Source organism: Megachile rotundata, chromosome 4 (genome assembly GCF_050947335.1).
Source record: "Megachile rotundata isolate GNS110a chromosome 4, iyMegRotu1, whole genome shotgun sequence".
NCBI lineage: Eukaryota > Metazoa > Arthropoda > Insecta > Hymenoptera > Megachilidae > Megachile > Megachile rotundata.
In genome coordinates, this window is record NC_134986.1 from 3,139,999 (window position 1) to 3,162,007 (window position 22,009).

At 30.4% G+C, this 22,009-nt stretch overlaps 1 protein-coding gene across 3 annotated transcripts in view; it reads right to left on the reverse strand.

Annotated features, from left to right (window-relative positions):
* Positions 1-22,009, reverse strand: part of LOC100882492 (uncharacterized) — a 355,400-nt gene that overhangs the window by 89,087 nt on the left and 244,304 nt on the right. For all 3 annotated transcript variants that reach the window (XM_076530325.1, XM_076530324.1, XM_012294487.2), the window contains 2 exons: positions 18,413-18,549; positions 1,786-1,925 (listed from right to left, as the gene is read on the reverse strand). In XM_076530325.1, coding sequence (XP_076386440.1) covers positions 1,786-1,925; positions 18,413-18,549 — 277 coding nt within the window. The remainder of the gene's footprint in view (positions 1-1,785; positions 1,926-18,412; positions 18,550-22,009) is intronic.

The following is a 22,009-nucleotide window of genomic DNA, read 5'->3' on the forward strand; positions in this document are numbered from 1 at the left end:
ACAGTTTAAAAGTTGAATTTAAAATGTTACCCTACAATGTATCGTTTAACAAAACTAGCTGTACCTTGCGGAAACACGAAAAAAGGGAAAAGTTTAAGGAAGTGAAAGGAAGTTGATCATTAGCTTCACTTGTTTCTCTTTGCTACCACTGAGTGTTCACGACACAGTAGGATAATTAATGGTGGTCAGAGATAACCACTAAATTGGTAAGTTTGATCGTTAGAAGGAAAGTTTTAATAAATCGGTTGCAAGAGGAAGCGTGGTAAGAGATGGCTAACCCTCGCGATAAGGGATGAAATTATGAATGGAGGATAGTTGTGTCTCTATGCTGAAATAAAGTGCTTTTAACAATGATGACGAAATTTGTTTTAATGTGCAAACAAACAAACGAAACTTATATAACGAAGGACGCTGTTTTTATAAACATTAATGTAAATCCAGTTCACACGTTTATAAAAATAATTTATACGAGTACGACTCTCGTTATATTGGCACTATTTTTCTTATATGACAATATAACAATCCACTGCATGTATTGTTTAGCAATACGTATATTTAAATTCATTCAATTTGAATGCTAAACCTACCAACGACTTATTCTGAAATTAAAAATAAAAAATGAACGGATGATAAAATTATTGTGCATATTAATTCATCTTAGTGAAAATTAAAAAAGATTTAAAAATACATCTTAACAAATTTTTTAACTTAAAATAAAACAATTTGTAAAATCATTTGACTGTTTTAGTGGTTTGTTAGTAACAGTTTCAGATTGTTAGAAATGTTTAAAAGGGACTTAAGGCAATTAAAATTCAAATATTGCATGGATGATACAATCGTTATCCCAATACTAACAATAAGAAGTAATGTTGAATCGTACCAGACAGAGTAATTCTACTGGTAATAATTACACATGTCATTAACATGTACAATTATAATATGAAAATAGTATTAGTGTATATTTGCTAGTATGATTTATGGTTGATAGCATGATTAATATGCTCGAAACATTACTAGTTCTCCGTTAAGATAATTTTCCATTCACGACATATGTGATATACATATGGAAAAAATTTAATTTCTTGAAAATGTTAATATGTGTATTACAATACCAAAATTGAAATATTTAAGTAAACATTTCGGTTTTAAGTTTCTTAAGTTTCTACATATGATTTTCAAATAACTGATATTACGAAATATACTCTACATATATTTCCCTTAAAATATGCTCCATGAACATACCATAATTGTCTTTACATACGTTTATAAACAGCACAAACGTTAAATAAATATAACCAAAAAATATAAATAAACATTGAACGTCCAAATACTTTTGCTACGTAAAAATTTTCTAATATACTTATATAATATAATACATATAATGTACTTGTTAAAAATAATTAGTTTAAATAAATAAAATTTGTAGTGTTGGTAGTAAAAATATAATATTATATTTTTATAATAATATAAAAAAACATGTGTTACGTTAATTTAATTAGGTACAACTATACAGTATAGTAATTGTGAAGATACTATAACGTCCGAATATTAATTAAGCCATCGTAAAAACAGTGTATATTTGCTAGTATTACGGGACGAAACATTACGGGATAAAACAAAAAAGGGATGTGCTTTTTCAGTTTTATTCCCATGTGCGTCGTAACCGCGTTTGGACAAACGTTGATTATTTCGCAGGGTATAACGATTGTAGCAGGAGACGAGGGAGGATGAAAAGGAAGTGAACGAAAGCTAGGATTAAGCTGAAATTCGATGTCGTCTGCTCACCCTCGTTTTGTAGACCCGCTCGACGGCGACATTGTCGGTGAACGTTGGTTCCTGCCAGAATATTAAGCGATTCCGTTCACCAGGGCTTAGCCGCACTTCAAAGGACGTCGGGCATGTCGAAACTTTTGGATTTTCCGTGTCTGCGAATGGTAATATAATCAGCCGTGAGTATATGGCAAACATATTACTCGTTTTTGTGGGTTTAACGCGACGATTAAATCATTGCATCAAAGGCATTTAATCCGACGAGAGTTGAAAGAAATGTCGTGTGTGGACGAATGAGTTTAGCTCGAATACAAGATAAAAATTAATACATATATATTTGTAATGCTTCATCGTTATTATTTCGGTGAAAGAAATTCAATTAAATAGTTGAAATGATTAAATTTGTTAAAGTACGATACTCAGTAAATGAAAGTATTTAATATGGATATTTTATTATAAAATTTATTCAAATATTATATTTAATTAATATTATAATATTTCAAATGTAATACATGGTTAATGAGTTATTTAATAGGTACACATTTTATAATTCTATTTAAGGAAAAAACATTGAATAAATAAACTATGATACAATGAGAATTTCTAAATCTACCTTGAATTTTCTGAATCTACCTTGATTCAATGAGAATTTCGAAGTTAAATAATCTCACCAGTAGAATTTGATAAATATGCATATCTGACAAAAACTTATAATTCTTTAGAAATACCCAAGTATATCAATGTTATTAAGAAAATTTACTGAAGTACTGTATTTAATAAATAAATCTTCACTCTATATAAATCTTTAAATTAAATAATCTGAGCAACAGAATTTAACGAAAAATAAAATTGTACAAGTAAATATCGCTGCTTTAAAAGTATTTGGGAAGAACAATTATATTAAGAAAATTTAATGAAGAAACAGTAATTAATAAATAAATCTCAATTCATAAGCTTTCAAATTCAATAATTTTAATATTAAAATTTAATGAAAAACAATGAAGGTGCATGTGACCTTAAGCATTCAATTGAAAAAAAAATATTTAACAAATGATTCTCAATTTTTTTAAAGTATCCTAGTAAAATAATTCTATTGAGAAAGTTGAACGAAATACAATATTTAACAAATTTTTGATTCTTTACAAGTATCCAGTTATAATAATTTTACTAAGAAAATTTAATGAAGTATAATATGTAATAAATAAACCTTGATTCTTTAAAAGTACCCAGTAGAATAGTTTCAATATTAAAGTAAACGAAAAACAGTATTTATTAATATAATCAAAATTCATTTCAATTTGTCAAAGTTGTTTGATATCATAAGTACAAGATTCCAACTTTTCTGTTGTTTTTCCCTTGTTTTTCTTTTGTGTCTGTAAATATCGTGCACATTTTTCTTTGTTTCGTTCCTGCTGGTGTTTAAAGGACAGCCAAGGAAATTCGAGGAAGATGAAGATGAGATTGTACTCGGTTTATCGTGAGGACGAAGGTTTTTTCCTGCTGGAAGGTTTTCAGTTACCGTTTCTTCGTATTTTAAATTGCGTTCGTGGAAGACGAGCTGTGTTTTATGTTTCTCAGGGGAGATTGCAATACTTTGTGCTCATTATAAGAATCTTATGGACTTAATATACAATCTGCAAATAAAAAAACGTAGATATGAATACCTCCACTGTGTTTTCACTTGGAAAATGTTCAATTTGAAAAAATAGCTGTGTAAAAATAATTAATTTTATTACTATCTTCCCTTTGCAGAAATGAACTCCGCTTTTCATGTACACAAATTTTTATAAATGCGGATGATTTATGCGAACAACAGACAATTGATAAATGGATTCGTAAAAGCTGAGATTTAAAAAGTTTGTAAATACGAATAATCAAATTTTTCATTTCATTAATTTTGTAATCACACTTTTACATTTTCAAATATTCAATTTCTAAGGTGTAAGACAATTATTTTTCTAAATTTCGAAAATTTTAGATTTCAATTTTTGAAATTTAAGGAATTTTAGATACCCAGTTCTCAAATTTTCAGTGTAGTAAATTTTCAAATTGACAAATCTTTGGCCTTTGATTTTTCAATTTTGCAACATTTTGAACTTTAAAATTTTCAAATCCGTAAATTGATCAATTTTCAAGTATTTACATTTCTATATTCTCAAATCCTTAAATTCTTAATTTCCCAAGTTTTTGAACTTCTCCAAATTTTCCTAGCTTTCAGATTTCTAATTATGTATTTAAAAATTTCTAATTTTTTATAATTGTACATTTGCAAATTTGTAAGTTCACAAATGGGTAATTAGATTTATTAAAATTTGATTTTCAAATTTTCCAAAATATTTGTTTTCACATTCTTCACTATATAAATTACCAAATTATCAAACTATTAAATATCTAATTGTTAAATTGTAAAATGTCTAATTTTTTAAATTTCTAATACCTGAATGCCCAAATCTTTGATTTTCCGTCTTTCAATTTTTCAAAGCTTGTGATTTCCAAAATTTGAAATCCACAAATGTTTAAATTTCCAAATTTTGCAATTTTTAGTTGTGTAAATTTTCATATTTCCAAGTTCCATAACTTTCAATTTCCCATATTTTCAAATTGTCAAAACTTTCAAAGTTTTCAAAGTTTCAAAATTTCTAAATTTGCATATTCCAAGTTTTTTTTGCTTGTAAGTTTGTCAACTTATAAACTGGAGTATTTTGTTGGATTATAGATTTGTAAATGTGTGAATTCATATATGTTTGTATTTGTAGATTTACGAACTTACATACTCGCGAATCTATAATATATGTAAATATATAACTCTGCAAATATGTACCTACGTAAATCTGTACAAAAATTGTATGAATTTATTAAATCAACATCTATCTAAATTCTTAAATTTATAAATTTATGAATTAGTAAATTTCCACATTTCAAAATTAGATTTGTCATCAATGGCGGCAATACAACAGTGGTCTACTATATGATTGATCTATATAGAATTTGCTCCGCGTAATAGCGAAGGTCAGTATCCACTGAACATGACCTACTAGTATGAAAGAAAACTCCGAGGCGTTAACGAAATTAATGCTATCGTTCACGAGAACCAGTCACGTAAGTTCTCACGACACTCGGGACAAATTACCTTCGTGATTTGATCGTGTCAGATCGTTATCTAACCTATTCGATAGCAATTACCGATCATTCTTGCTCACGACTAGCCGCTTACAGTTTTATGATCGCTAATTTAACCGGAAGCTAGTATACCGGGAAATGGCGTTACGAAACTCTTCACTAAGGCGGTCTGACACAATTAAAAGTTTCTTAGATGCGATTTAACAGTTCGTCCGGGTCTTCGATGCTACAGCAGAGCTTCAACAACGGACACCGACGAATTTATCGCGATAAATTACGGTGGAATTGTTCTTTCTGCACGGTTTTGTTTTCGATTAAAAGTTTTGCATTTTATCACCGTGAAATTTTACATCTATCGATCTCGAGTGTAACGCTGAGCCAGAGAATAATGTGAACGCGCCATTTGTGGTCATTTACGACTTTTAAAAAATGGAGTGAAGTATCCCGTTATTGAAACTTTAACCCATTTGTAACCACGATTCCCAAATGGGGATTTGAATACACAAGGTGTCTTCGAAATGATGGTACAACAGAAAAGAGGGAGAATTTACATGTCAAAATGAGATGAAAGTGTAGAATACAATTTTTTCATATGTCATTTCATTTTTGAAAAAACTGAGTTTGCATAGTTTCGGAGTATTTATGAAAAAATTTATTCACGGCGTGTAAAATGATAAATACAACAACTTTTCATTACTTTGAGAATTAATTAATGTTATTAAACAAATAAATCCAATCATTATTAAAGCTATTAATAATTATATCTGTTGATTTATTCATTTGTTGAATTCATCACGTTTTATATTGTCAACAAACTTTTTTTACAATTGCTTAAAAAATGTTCAAATTCAATTTTCTTGAAAATAAAGCAATATACGAAAAAATGTTGTTCCATATTTTCTAATTATTTTTCCATGTCAATTTATTAATTTATTAATTAATTAATTTATCAATGTTTTAATTATACCGCCATTTCGATAATTGTCTGTATATTTTCTGTATCACACACAATAGGATTACATTAAATTAAATTATTCAGTAAACACAAAAATATATATAATTAAAATCTAGTTTTCAAAATTATTTTTTGTTTCAATTTTGCTTAACTTATAAAAGTACTTGACACATAAATTTACAACTCACGCGGTTAAATTAAAATAAAAATTTTGCAGTTAATAGGTTGAGCAAGTTGGTATTTAATAATAAACTGCTTTAAAATACATATTATCTATAAATAATTAATTCTTATTAATTACACAATATTTATTTATATAATTAATTATTAATACCAGTTGTAACTATTGTACATATTATTTATATATTTTTATAAATAACAAATAAAACCGAAAAAAATTTGGCAATTTACAGACCGATTCATTTTGAATTTTGGGAATTTGGGAAATCCAAAATTTTATAGCTTAGTAATTTTAGGATTTGGAACGATCGGAGCTTGAGAATTTAGGAATTGGAGAATTTGACACTTTCAGAATTTGAGTATTTGATAATATCTTGAAATTATTTAATATGGAAACATGAAAATACAAAAATTTAGAAAATTGGGAATTTAGGATTTTGTGAATTTGGAAGGTCGGAAATTTGCGAATATGGAAATTTGGAAATTTGAGAATTTGAGAATTTGAGAGTTTGGAAATTTGAAAAATATTTATACTTGAAAAATTTGAAATTTGAGAATTTTGGAATCCAAAATGCAAAGAATTGAAGAATTGAAGAATTGAAGAATTGAACAAACAACGAACACCAGAATTAAGTCAATAAAGAATTCAGAAAATATAAAAATTAAAAAATTTGAAAGTTTGAAGAGTCAAAAATTAAAAGATCCAAACGTTTTAAAAGTTAGTAATTCCATAAAGGAGAGGTTAGTGATACGAGGGTTGCCTTTTAAGTTTTTACAATCGAACAATAGGTGGCGTTAATGAGTTGTGGCACCACTGTATTTCTGAACATTGACGTTTGTTATTGCGAAGCCAGTGGCAATTTAGAAATTGACTGAGTAAGTTGTTGATAGTGAACGTTTAAAAGAAGCTAGTTTGTGCAAAAATGGAAATCACTCGTGAAGGCTTACGTTGGATGATTTTTTATGATTTTAAAAAAGGCCTTACTCAACAACAATGCATAGAATCGCTTCGTGCAATTTTTGGTAACGAAGCACCATCAGAGAAGACTGTTTACAATTGATTTGCAGAATTTCATTATGGTCGTGCGTCCGTCAGTGATGAATGTCGAGAAGGTCGGCCAAAATCAGTTGTCATTCCGAGAAACATCGATGCTGTGCGCAACATGATTAAAGAAGATCGGCATGTGACTTACAGACAGATAGAGGCGTCTCTTAGGATATCGCAGACTGCAATACAATCGATTTTGCATGAACATTTAGGCGTGAGAAAGATATGTTCCAGATGGATTCCGCATAATTTGACCGAAGCGCAAAAAAAGGATTTGAATATTTGAAGGAGAAAAACATCGAATCAATGTCTCATTGCCCGTATTCACCCGATTTATCGCCTAATGACTTTTTCTTGTTCCCCACTGTCAAACAAAAGATGCGCGGACAGCGATTTTCATCACCTCAAGAAGCTGTTGAAGACTTTCAAAACCATGTTTCTCCGATATCAGCTTCAGAGTGGAAAAAATGTTTCCAGAATTGGTTTGAGCGTATGCAAAAATGTATAGACCTTAAGGGTGAATATTTCGAAAAGCAATAAAACACTTTGTTTCGAACTTGTTCGTTTCTGTTTCACTTTTTGTAAAAACTTAAAAGGCAACCCTCGTATAATTCGTTTCTATCCGATAATTTACAAATCTGAAATCTACAGATTTAAAAATACAGAAATACAATTTTGAATTCAGAAATCTAAAAATTTATAACTTTGTGAAAGTAATATCTAAAGTGTTCTTCGAATTTCATTCCCATTTAAGCTTCCCACATATTTCTCATAATTTTTTCAGCTGCAGAATGAAGTGGGGACCATTATAAAATTTCAATAAATCAAAAACAGTAATTAAATCGCTGCAGCATTCTAGTCTCCAGTAAATTCACGAACTTTAACGACAGAATAAAAAGAACTTCTTTCACACAGAAACAAACTTCCGAATTCGTACGATTAATTCCATCTCTTCTCTTCCGGTACTCACGGAAAATCGTTCCATGTTTCCCGAGGAAGTTTGCCGATAACAAAACTCTGAATGAAAACTACAAGGTGGTGGTCGATGATGAAAGGGTTTCCTCGGTGCAGAAACGGATGTCCAAAGACAAACAAAAACGTTCGCGATTTACCGGAAATCTCGATCGAACGGCATTAACGAGCGTGCTGAATGGAATACGAGGTCGCGATACAGTAGACGCTTGTTATATTATCACCGCTTAACCGACCACCTGATAATTTCATCTCTCTAGAGATGAACTTTCCTCGAAAAACAAAAAATCATCGAATTCTAAATACAATAGGAACTACTGTACAAATTTTGACTATTATAGTCCGTACTTCAGAAGTGTATACAATAGGAACAAATTTAGGATTTGAAAATTTAGGATTTAAAAAATTAATTTAGCAATTTTCAGCTTATTCAATTTAGAGAATTTAGGGATTTGCAACATTCAAAATCTAAGAACTTTTTCAATAATTTCAGCATGTGATATAATAGTTTGAGGATTTTGGTGTATATTAATAAATAAATTTCGAAATGTAGAGGCTTGGAAATTTCAAGATTTGGAAATGTGGGAGTTTAAGAATTTAAGAGTTCCGAAATTTGGTGTTTTTGGTATTTGTGGATTTGAGGATTTGTAAATTTCTGGATTTCCTAATCCCCGAGTTTCGACATTCTGTAAAATAGATTATGGTTAAGTTAGGGTTAAGTTGGGTTAGTTTAGGACTAGATTAGTATGCTACCCCTGAATAACAAACGTCTCGTAGATAAACACAGGTAAAGTAATCGCGTATGCTATTATCACTCGATAATTCAAGTTCTCCAGCATCGAAAACGGGAAATGATCTCCCGATTACCGTTCGCTGCCAATTTCCACAATTCTCCGTTCCTAAACTCTTATCCGTGGCAATATTACAGGGGTCTGCTGGGGAAGCAAAAGAAACAGGAACGAGAAAATGACGGTAAGTGGATCGTGGAAGGAGCAGCAAACGGAAATGGATAAAAAAGACGGTTTGTGACGATCGAACACGCAATAAAAGGTTCGAAAGTTTTTCGAAAGCTACGAAAACGGTGAACGAAATCGTTCTCGAATCGAAACCTCGATACTGGGAACTTCAGTTTCGTTGGTGAAGTGCACTTAACTGCGTCCCGCTTAATTACTCATTCCTGAAGTTCGTGAAACTCCGTTGAAGCGAGTTCCTTCCGGTGGACAGGGCGATATGCAATTACAGGAAACAGACTGTTGATCCAGACAGACGCAAAGGCTTCCGTGGTAATTCTTAATTGCTCGATCTACGACTTTAGCTTTTACCAGTTTCTCTGGCTGGACTAATTACGGCGATTAAAATGGCGTTAACTGGAAACTGTTGTTTGATCACGGAGAAGGTTAAGAAAGTAGATCGAATGTAAAAAATGTGGAAAACTAGTATGGTTATCACACGAAAATAGCAGAACTATAAAATAATAAGTACTGGCAAAAAGTACTACAGTCCCTGACCATAGAATTGGGATCACTATAAATTTTCAGCATTCTACACGTCCTCCATAAAATTAAAAGGTCTGGTCAAATTAAAATTATATATTGTATTTAACTACTAACTGTTAGTCTACATAAAATTATTAAAAATTAGAAAATTAGAAAAAAAGTTGTATTGCTCATTACAGTTTAAAATTAGTTCAAAACATATTGTAAACCACAACATAAAACTGGGAAAAATTAGAAAATAAGTTGTTGCAAAAATGGAGAAATTAATAGAAATTGAAAAAATGTTTAAAATTGTATTCTACATTATAATTTAAAAGTAAACAGTATATTTTAAATCATAATTTAAAATTGAGAAAAATTAGGAGAATGTTGAAGAAAATTGAAGAATATTGATAAAAATTGGAGAAAATTGGAGAGAATAGGAAAAAATTTGAGGAAATTGAAGAAGACTGAAGAAAAGTAAACAGAATTAAGGAAAACTGGGAACAATGGCATAATATTGCTAATCATAATTTAAAAAAAGAAACAAAAATATTATACTATAAATCAGAATTTAAAATTAAAAAATGTTTTCAAAAATCAATAAAAATTGTAAAGAGGAAAATAGAAGAAGATTCAAGTAATTATATTCTATGAAAAATGTATTGACTATATGTATACATTACTACATTGCTACATTAATAACACTTAACTATGTACTGTAATTCGTATTTAGCGTACTATCAAACTTTAACATTACACAATTAAATCTATAGGCAATAATATCAAACATTTCGGAATAACAATAACATCATGTAAATAATTAAATGCTAAAAATTCCAGGAAATATTACACACATTAAATTTCTGTATGTAGGCTCAATTTTACTCCACATTGCACTCCATCCTTAATTATTCAAACGAACGCAATCATATTAATCGAACATGTATTTATTTCAAACAATGTCGTTTAATCGTGATTCGTCAAATTGTTTTCCAGGTAATTTCTCTCGATGCTGAAGTGTTTCCCTGCAGAAACAGTCAAAGTGGTCGATTTGCAATCACGAAGGGTAAAACGGAAGTTTGCCGATGACAGGGTCGGGCAAAGATTTGACTCCACTATCGACAATTCGAATATAACGAAGAACGAAGCGAACGAACAGAAATGTTGACCCGAGTTGGTAAAGGCACAATCGAACAATTATGGGCTACACAAAGTCCTTGTAATTTGACGACCTTTTAGTATAAACCAAACATCACCCTGTAATTAATTTAAGTGACGAAATAATATTCAGATTTATTTTACTTTATTTTTACAAGGGTAGTTAGCGAAATGTCGAATGAATTTTTATAAAATAATCACTCGAAGTTATAAAAGTAAATTATATTTGTTATGGACATGGACATTTTGAACAGAAATATTATTGACAAAATTCCCATTCAATTGTTATTTACCAAGACATTTGTGCATTCATTTACTTTATATCTAAATATTTCATCTGATCGCCACACAGTTTATTATGTAAAAAAATAATTAAAAGTTATATAGAAGATATATTGTATATGTTGTGCTGGGTGAATTTCAATTTGATATGTACAAATAAAGTGTATTGAAGTTTGTTCAGATTGTTTCACTTTCATATTCACAAAATAACCGATGACATGGCATAGCTTTTAAATTTGCTGGTCAACAATGCATTAACCCCTTAACCTACAATTTTCTACGCAGCTGCGTCACTCGTACCTAATTAATTACTGCTACAATGTTAAGACAAACGGAGAAAGTTAAAATGTTGGACACACTTTGCAATCATTGAGTATAGATAATAATTAGAATTGAATATAAAATTCAAATGTAACGAAAAGAATTTGGTTTGTCACAGAGCGAGGATTTAATTATTGGGAAAATAGGAAGATGAAGTCTATGTTAGTCAAAGTCACAAGATGTGTAATAAATAGTGAACAACTCGTAGTTTAGCCTTTCCCTGGACCTATGCTTGTTAAGAACGTATAAATATATGTCCTCAGTTACAGTAAAAAAAAATGAAACAATGCAAAGTTGTCATATTTTCCCAGACCACGTGATGCAAGAGAAAATCGCAGAAAGACAGAGATTGTCGATAATATCTCGAGTCACAAGCAAGTCCGAACGACTCAGGGCAATGCTAGATAGCTGACATTAATAATAGAGACGTTATATTGAACGATCAAGATGAAGAATTATGGGACACGTTACTTGCACCCTGTTGCGGTACACTCGGGTGCAATGCTTATTTCCCTTGGATAAGGATAAATATTTAAACAAAAAAATAAATACCAAATTTCCAAATTTTCAAGTTCCTACAATTGTATACTTTCGAATCACTAAATTTTAAAGTCCTTACATTTTGAAACTTTAAAATGGACAGATTTCTTAAATTTCCACATTTCGTAATTTTAGGTATTCATTTATATAATATATTTTCAAAATATGAAAATATTTTAATTTCTAAACCTCCAATTTTTTTGCTCACAAATTTACATTCCCAAATTTCTAAATCCACAACTATACAAACTTCTAATTTACTTAATATCTTTCCCAAATATTCAAATCGTCAAATTTCAGTACTTTCAAAATTTTCAAACACGCACATTTTAAAATTCATAAATTCATAAATTTCTACATTTCCGTATTTGCAATTTTTTTATTTTCAAGTCCCTAATGTTTTTATATTTCCAAATTTCAAGTTCTAAAGCTTAAATATTTGTTTAATTTTCTAAATTTTTAATGAAAAAGTTTGCAAATTCCATTCTATATTTTCAGACTTTCAATTTTTTAATTAAAATTTGTATATTTCCACGTTCCCACACTCACAAATTCCTAAACTTCCAAATTTCCAAATTTGTAAATGTACGTCAATTGAATATCAAATATTCAGAGACTCCTTTTTCTTAGTTAACTCATTATTCGTCTTCAAGGATTGTAAATGAATCTCTAATAGCAAATATCCCAAATCATTTCTTCGATAAAAATCAATTAATCTTTTACTAACCTATCCAGGCACTTTACTCTAATTATTTAATTTCTTACAATAAATCTAAAATGACATACTTCTTAACTTTACTAAACTGTAAATGTACAAATTTTCTTTTTAAAGCGACAAAACATTTTGAACAGTTTCATGTTAGTAAGTCGAGGCCCTTATAAAATCAATTAATCAATCAATACAAGTTAGTAACTAGATATATTTACTGGAATACTATTGTATTGCACATTAATACTAGTATTTCGTCCAAGGTTCAAATACTTGTATTCAATTTAGTCCTTAACGATCACTTGGGTATGAAAACTACCCCAGCGTATTTAGCTTCAATTTTAGCCACTTCATATCCTGAAAATCTGAATAAGCACCTTTGAAACCCCGATATTTTTGACTATTTTGCCCCTGAAACTGTTGCACGTCAAGAGTGTTCAGTTAAATTTTTAGCTCTTTATATTAAGATCGAAAAAAAATTTAAACATTTCTGTGAAAACTGTTACTTTTTCAATTTCTTCACGTTTCTGAATTTTTCTTCATATTCAACATTTAAATTTACTGAAATCAACTGTGAAATGTGTTCAAATAACTTCTAAAAATTATTTAAAATTTTTCTAAATCAAAATAGTGAGTAGCTTCTTTGTAAAAAAACATTTTTACTGACTAGGGTCTTAAATGTCCAATTATGCTAGGTGTGTTATTCTGATGAACTGTGATCATTAAGGGTTAATGTAATAAAGTGTCAAGTTTGACAGAATACAACACTTGTGTAGATTTAAATTAGATTTGCTCTCGACTGTACACACCCGCAGCGAAAAATACAAAAACAAAGGAAAGCTCGTAAGAAAGCATGTTTGCTTGGTTGCTCGGGGAATGATATGTGATAGCAAACTGCGATTCTTTTCTCTTTTGGTATCATGGAAACCCTTCCTTTAGGCGATGACATTATTATCTAGCGGTTAAACAGCACGATCGTAAATCACGCGTAAGCGAGATCAAACAATACCGCAAAATAACGTTTCTATTCGAACTGTCTGCGATCGTAACCATTAATTCTATCGTGCGTTGCGATAGCGGCCTTTGCATAGTTGTTTAGTGCGATTACTTCCGTGGAATTGTCGTGCTCACAGGATTTTAAATATTTCAAGTTTATAGATTTCGACAGAATATTCTTACGCTAATTTTTGAAACACCATTTTCTTTTAATTTCTTTTGCATAATCGGATGGTATTCAATAAAGTTAGATAAAGTACAGCGATTTGGAGAGTCGAGATTTATTAGGAGGAGTCTTAGTCTCTGCTTCGCCACTTTGTTGTTCAGGTATATAATTACAGTATAGAAAAATACGAGTAGTATTGGTTAAACTGAATATTCAATCGTACCGAGAATATTTCATAAATCTTTTTTATGAATGGTTGATATTTTTACACGATGTAGAAGATGAACGAAGCGAAATTTAGTAAAAGGAAATACAGTCGTGGTAGAAAAGTAGACGGTCATTAGATATTGGAAATGGTCGATACTAACACAAGCTACTATAGTATGATTGTAATCGATAATCGTGAAACGTTAACTACACTACGAATTAGAAAGGAACACATTAATATTGCTAGTGAAATTCACACGGACTGTTTCAAAAATTACAGCGGACTCAATACAGAAGGCTATATACATCACAGTATTAATCACAGCAAAGTGTTCGTAGGCAAGTATAATTTGCTTCGAATTTCAGTTAGATTACAGTCAAATTTCAATGAAACTTTAACTAAATAAAATTTAATAAATGTTTACTAGCAATGGTACACATACTCAAAAACTGGGATCATCCTAGCGTCTTGTAAAAGACTGGATGAGAGAAAGAGGACATTTTCATAATGACTTTGCACTTCGATTGTGCGAATATTTATGTCCACAATTTTGTCGCCGAAATAATATTGATCTAATGACATTTTTAATGAACGCGACCCGAGTATAATATATCTTTTATTAAATAGTAAAATTCATCTACTTATCGCATTAAAGTAAGTTATAGTACTCATAAACTGTTTTTTAGCAATATATTGAACCTATATTCAAAATGATATTTTGTGTTACTTTCTGTTAGGATGTTTTTTCTGGGAAGTAGGTTAACATTACCTTCTAAATACTCACTTTTATATTACTCACTATACTTATATTCTATATTAATACTAAATAACTAATAATACAAATTCTGTTTCGAGTTTCTCTTCTCTGCACCATATTATGTGGTACCCATGACATCACACGCGCCGTTACTGTTTCTGTTTTCTATATCTTTTCTATTTCCCAAAGTCCCTTTTTCTGTTTTCTATCCGCTCTAATTCTACGTCCTCTAATTTTTCACGTTTTCTGCAGAGTCTCACCGCAACCTGGTTAGTGTCAGCTCTTAAGCCTTTACGAACTTCTTTACTTTCTTTTTATTACTTTTTTACGTTATCTGCACCTTTCCGAATTTTTCAACGGTTTTCTAGGACTTTCCCACTTTCTCAATTATCTCCCTCTATCTATACTTCTTTCCTTTTTCTAATGAGTTTTCAGGGAGGAGGTTTGACAAACGCTGGGGCAATATAAACTTTTACGAAGTCAGCATCGCACTTTCGAACATATTTACGTACGAAACATAGAATAAAAATTGTGTTGGGGAAACTTACGGAGTCATTTAAAATACACATTCCTTTCTTTCCACAATTTTATAAGCGTTTCTAATTCCATTATGCGAAAGAATCCTCTCACGCACAGGTGCTTTCTACCTTCTTTTCTACCGTACCTATTTCATAGGACCTTAAATACGCATATTTATTCGTCCTCGAAATCTCTATCATCGATAAGCACTCTTCATCACTTTTTTATCACACGTTAAAAGGAAAATAAAAACAGATTCAACTCGGACATAACGTGTTGGAATTCTTGAATATACTATCGCCATTTTACCTAAAGAAGTGTATTATACTCCATATTGTGTATACAGAATATTTTTGAAAATACATAGGTAGTGCTGCGAATAAATTGTTTATCCTCTAAAGCTGTTACCTGTTTTTCCGCGTTATTATGGTGCTCCATCTTACTAGAAGGACACTTACTTTCTTACTGTAAAAGATAGATACATCTTCCAGCTATAGAGATAATTTATTTTTATAAAATCTCTGTAATAGCTTGCTGTAAATCTTCAGTTTTCAATATCTGATCCAATAAAAAATTATTTATCACTTTAGTCCATACGTTCACTGAAAAATCGATGCTGAAAGTCATTTTTCACTATTTTATTTCTATTTTTATTTTTCCAATAATAATCCTTTGTTTTGATGTTATTCGCTCAATTTTTATAACCTAAACATTAAAAATCTATGAAATAGAAGGAAATGCTTGACGTTATATTCTTTTGCAAAATAATTGAAAGCATGATGTCTTGTCCGATGGAAATTCAACTTTTCTCTTTGAATATTTCCAACTTGCCTAAAAGACTATGTATTTTAGTTTCATAAATCGAATCGGAAGTTATACTAATTTGGTTTATCAAAATATTGATGTATTCAGGAACTTGTTAGTATCCCTAAAACACTCGTTAACCAACCGTCTTTAATTCTCAATTATATTACTTTTCGCGTACATATGTAACATGCATGCTTCATAGAATATACATAGTGTACTAACATAGTTAATTGAGCCGTATTATATTTCTTCCCTTCACTAATTTTTTCTTAATTAAACTGTAATCTGCGTCTTATATGTAGTATATGATTATAAAAATCTAAAATTAAATCTTCTTCCTGCACGTTCCATTTGTTCTTGCATAAAGGGGCTTAAATAAAGTAAATGAAGTAAATAAAGTAAAATAGTGATTAAAGTAAATGAAACAAATGAAATAAGTGAAATAGGTTAAATAGATAAAACCTAGGTAAATCAAGTGAATCAAGTGAATTATGTACATTGATTAGATTGAGTAAATTATGTAAAATAAATAAATAAATAAATTGTAAAGAGAAATATGATTAAGCAAAATTTTAACAAAAAATTGCAATAAAGGAAACAAATTCTGAATTAAAAACTTGTTTGCAGTAAAAATTAAAAAATTAAAAAATCGAAGATTGTTCAATCACGACAGAGTAATATTTCTGACATTTAATAATAATAAATAATATTTCACAAGTAATATTTCATACGTAGATATTTAGGTAGACATTTAATAAGCAACATCTCTACAGAATAATATTTAATTTAAGCAATATTCCCATAATATTCTATATAAAAATCAAATAACAAACAGCTCGAGTTTCATTTTCCATTCATTTTTTCGCTACCATTGTTCCTTTGTTTTCAGTATCTACAATTTTCCTTTATTATCGTCGTTATTCTTTTTTATTCGTTCATTGCTTGGGCACAACTCATCCTATTAGCAATCAGATAAAAGAACTTCGTACCAACTTCTTGTTAACAATGCTCGCAGAAACTTCTTGTTAACAAACGAGGGACGAACTTTGGTACTGCTTTCATTCGATATACACTTAGCAAAACATTACAATAGTTTACAGAATAAATAACGATTGATAGTAGAAAATTTCTTGGAGGAGGTATTACGTATTCCACATTCACCAATTTAAAACACAAATTATTAAACCTACAAAAGGCAACCTATCTTCTCCAAGGAAAATATGGCAACCAAGGAGAAAATGCCACTTGCACGTAGATCCTTAGCGACTTTTATCGACACGAATTTGGTAATGAATTAAAAATTTAGGGCCATTACAATTTAGGTGCTTTGGGATTTTGGATTGTATACAAATTGTAGACATGAGAATACAGAAATTTCGTGATTCGGAGATCCTACGATTTAGTGGTATAGGAGTTTAAAAATCTAGAAAAGAGACATAGAAATTTGTGCATCTAGGAACTTGGAAAGCTAGAAATTTGAGTACATAAGTATTTGGAATTTGGAGATTTACAGGTACAAAAATCTGCGAATTTGAGGATTTAGAAATTTGGTGAAAAGGAATATCGCATTTAGGGATTTGGCAATCTAGGAATTTGAAGACTCAAATATGTAGACTTTAGGATATGGAGATCTAGACTCTTGAACATTTACAAGTTTGACAATCTAGGGGTAGGGATTTGAAGACCTATAAAGAAGATATAAGCATTCAAGAACAGTGGAATGTCGGGATCTGGAAATACAAGAATCTAAGGATATGGAGAGTTTAAAATTTTGCAACATAAATATTTGATAATATCGTGATTTAGGGACCTAGGAATATGGAAATTTGGAAATTGGAACATCAAGAATTTTGAGGACCTAGGAATTTGGAAAACTAGGAATTTCAGAACATAAATATTTAGTGACGGTAAAATTTAAAAATCTAGGAATGTGATAATTTAGAAATTTGGGAATTTTGAATTTTGTAGACTTCAGAATTTGGAGAGCAAGGAATTTGAAACTAAAAAATTTAAGAATATAACTATTTGGGAATATTGGAATCTTAAAATTTGGGGAAATGAAAGTCTAAAAATCCAGTAGTCTAAAAATATGCAAATCCTCGGATTTCGAACTGAGGAAATTTGAAAATTTAGAAACGTATATATAAATGATGACTCTATACATTTAAAAATGTAGAAATTTGAACAATAAAGAATTTCGAAATTTGAAAACGTTAAAATTTATTAATCTAGAAATATGGGCATTTGAAAAGTTACTTTAAATATGCCCTGTAAGTATAAATATATAGAAAAGAATCAAAATTTTATAAATTTATTCAATATTTATTTGATCCTAGTATACGAACCATACGAAATATTGAAATTATCCAGAGTCTAGTGATCAAACATTTAAATACATGCATGGTCGATTGACTTTAGCTACTCACCTCGAACACGTATCACTATCCTACACGTGCTGGTGTAATTCGATACAGGCGACCAAGCTGTAAAGGTGACAACCGTTGTACCAGCTGGTAAATCCGCTTGTAATTGCTTGGCCCATGGCGGGGAAGCATCCACATACCTACACACAAAACAACCAAGTCATTCGTTAACCTAAGGTAAAATCTAGCATGACGATGATACATCAGATTTTATCACGGATGCAATTTCAGTGAACTGCTAAATTGTACACAAACAAGAAGTACCGTATTTTGAAACCTTAATCGATGAAATAGGATGGATATTTTTATTCTATTAACCAGTTAACTGTGATTGACGAGTATACTCGTCATGGAGAAGTGGCACGATTTTGTGTATTGACGAGTATACTCGTCATGCGTATAAAGTAGCGACCATTGGCTATTTAAATTGTAATTTTTAAGAAAAACAAAACATATTCTCAAATTTCAAGGTGTTTAGAATATTTTGAGGCCATGCCAGAATAAAACAAACAAATAAAAAATATAAATAATTTGAGATGAACTCATGTGTCCCCGTATGCACCGGCTGAAACAGCTTACCAGTTCGCACAACGAATTTATTTATGTGCGACAACAACGTTTTTTAGATGTTAGCGTGAAAGGAAAGCAAAAGCAAAAGTCGGAAAGCTGATTTATGATAGGGTCCCTTCAGGGATGGTCTATCATATGCATTTAATTTTTATTGCGTTTTTCATCTAATAAGTATGTAATATATGTTTAAGTTAACCAAATAAATATACATTAGTAATAAAAATGTCAATTTTATAAAATAAACCCATCTTTTTGATCCAATATCTTACCAGCGCAACTTACTCTGTGATTGACGAGTATACTCGTCATGGCTCGATTCTGGCGACACAAAACGGTGCGCGCTCTCAAACGAGGGCGTCACAGTTAACTGGTTAAGTATATTATTTTTACAATACATTAAATTACATATGTTGCATATACAGCCCTTTGCCATCTAGTTAGGACCACTATTGCAAGATTACTAAATTTCCAATTTTCGAAGTTGCAAGTGCCTTATTTTTATATTCCCAACTTTCTGCATTTACGAATTTTCAAGTTTTACAATTTCGTAAATCCAAAAACTTTCAAATTTGCAAATTTCTAAGATTTAAATATTTCAAATTGTCAAATTTCAAATGACTCAAACTTTAAAACTTATACAAGTTTCAAGATCTTTAGATAGTTAAAACTCTAAATTTCTAAATTATGACAATTTCTTATGAAAAAATTCGTAAACTTTATATTTTCACAGATTGTTAAACGTCCATATCCGCAAATTCCCAAATTATTATTGTAAGTTTCAAAACTTCAAAATTTTCAAATTTGTAAATTTCAAAATGACTTAATATCAGATTATTAAATTGCGAAATTTAAAAATGCCGTAATTTGCAAAATTTCACTTCAACAAAAACACAAATCCATTTTCCAAATATTAGAATTCTCAAATGTCCAAATTACTAAATTTCCAAATTTACTAGTCTTTAAATTTCTAAATCCTCAAATTTCCAAATTTCCATATTACTAAATTTCCAAATTCACTAATCCTTCAATTTCCAAAGCACCAAATTCTTCAATACCTCTAAATTTTTTTGTGAGTGCCTAATTTTCAAATCCCTAAATTTCTTTTTTTTAAAATTCTCCACTTTTAAAACCCCCAAATAGCCAAATAATGAAACCTAGCACTGGAAGCCAGATTTGCTCACAGCTGTACATCCTTGTCAGCTATATGATTGACATTTGTACGGATTGCAGAGTGATGTCTCTATCTGGTCGCGTAAAATCGTGTGCAAACGACACTGGGTCGAATAAATGGATACACGAGAGCACTGATACATGTCCAAAGACGTATATACATCCTTCGAGGGAACCTAACCTCTAAGCTCGTTTGGAATTCCTATTGTGCGCCAGGAAAGGCTTGCGAGTAGTCCTCGTTGCGGAGCAAACTAAACCATTCCATTATGAGAATATATCGTAGACTGTACACAGAACATTGCAGAAAAGAAATTAATTTCGATGCTTTGATGTTCCGTCTAATGGATGAACGCAATTCGCCGTTGGGATTCATATCTTAATTAATTTGTAGCGAGTAATTTGTCGAATGAAGACTATGGAATTTGACACGAATTAATGATTAGGTTTATAGAATAGTATACTTTTATACTACTACCAACTTGCCAAATTCATCAGCATCTACATTTCTAAATTACTAAGCTTTCAAATCTTAATTTTCTAATTCTAAGTATACAGGGTGGCTCACCATATTTTGCCATCTAGATTTTGCGTCATTATTATTACTCATAGCAAACAATGTTTCAGATGAAGTTGAATGGTTTCGAGAGGAGCATATGCTGGTGGTATATTTTTTTGTAGATGGACGTGTAAAGGACATATGAAGGTCATTAATGTTTTTTTAAATGGAATCATACATTTTTTATTGCATCAGCTGATACTCCTTCGTATTCTTTACAAAAAAGTGTTAATCTATTTATGAGAAAAAATCATTAGTTTAGGAGATATTTTAATTCTAACTTGTTAGGAAATCGTAACTTCCTGGTCAATATTATGAATTGCCGTAACTTAACAGTAAATGTTTTTCTACATGCTTTGAGAGGTCACGTGTTACTAAACGAATTGTGAGTTTTTGTTTTTTTTTTTGTTACGCAATAACAGTGAAATTTAGTCTCTGTTATGTCTTTAATACGGTGAATACGACGATACGATGAATTATCACTTCATAATGAGGTATTCTATAGAAGAAAAGCTAGACATGTTATCAGTTTATTTTGAAGCTGAGAAAAGTGCTACACATGCAGAAAGATTATATACTATGGAATGTTAATAAGTCATTAATTTCTCGATTCAGAAAGTGGTCTGATACAAATGGTCGCTACATTGAACCTTTTCTGTAAGTAGATATTAAAATTAAAATATCTTCTAAACTAATATAGGTTTTAATATAAGTTTAATGTAAGTGTAGTACAAGTTTGATATAAATATAGTTTAATACAATGCTGGATAATATTGAAACGTCTTTCCGTCGCGGCGTCTTAAAAACTTCTACCCCGAGCACGCGTGCAGGGTTGTACGCGTCAAATAAAACAAAAGACTTCATCGAAAAATTCCGTTGAACCCCGCATAATACATCGTATACTACCTCACGAATTACGTTATATTCCCTACACTAATGATTTTTTCTCATAAATAGATTAATACTTTTCTGCAAAGAATATGAAGAAGTATCAGCTGATGCAATAAAAAATATATGATTCCATTTAAAAAACCATTAATGACCTTCATATGTTCTTTACACGTCCACAAAAAAATATACCACCAGCATATGCCCCTCTCAAAACCATTCAACTTCAGCTGAAACATTGTTTGCTATGAGTAATAATAATGGCGCAAATCTAGATGGCAAAATGTGATGAGCCACCCTGTTATTATACAATCTATTGCAGCAGTGTAACAATAACGCATTTACATTTAATATGAATTTAATACATTTGAAAATAATCTTTTTCAACACACGATTTTTACTATAGAGTAAATTTT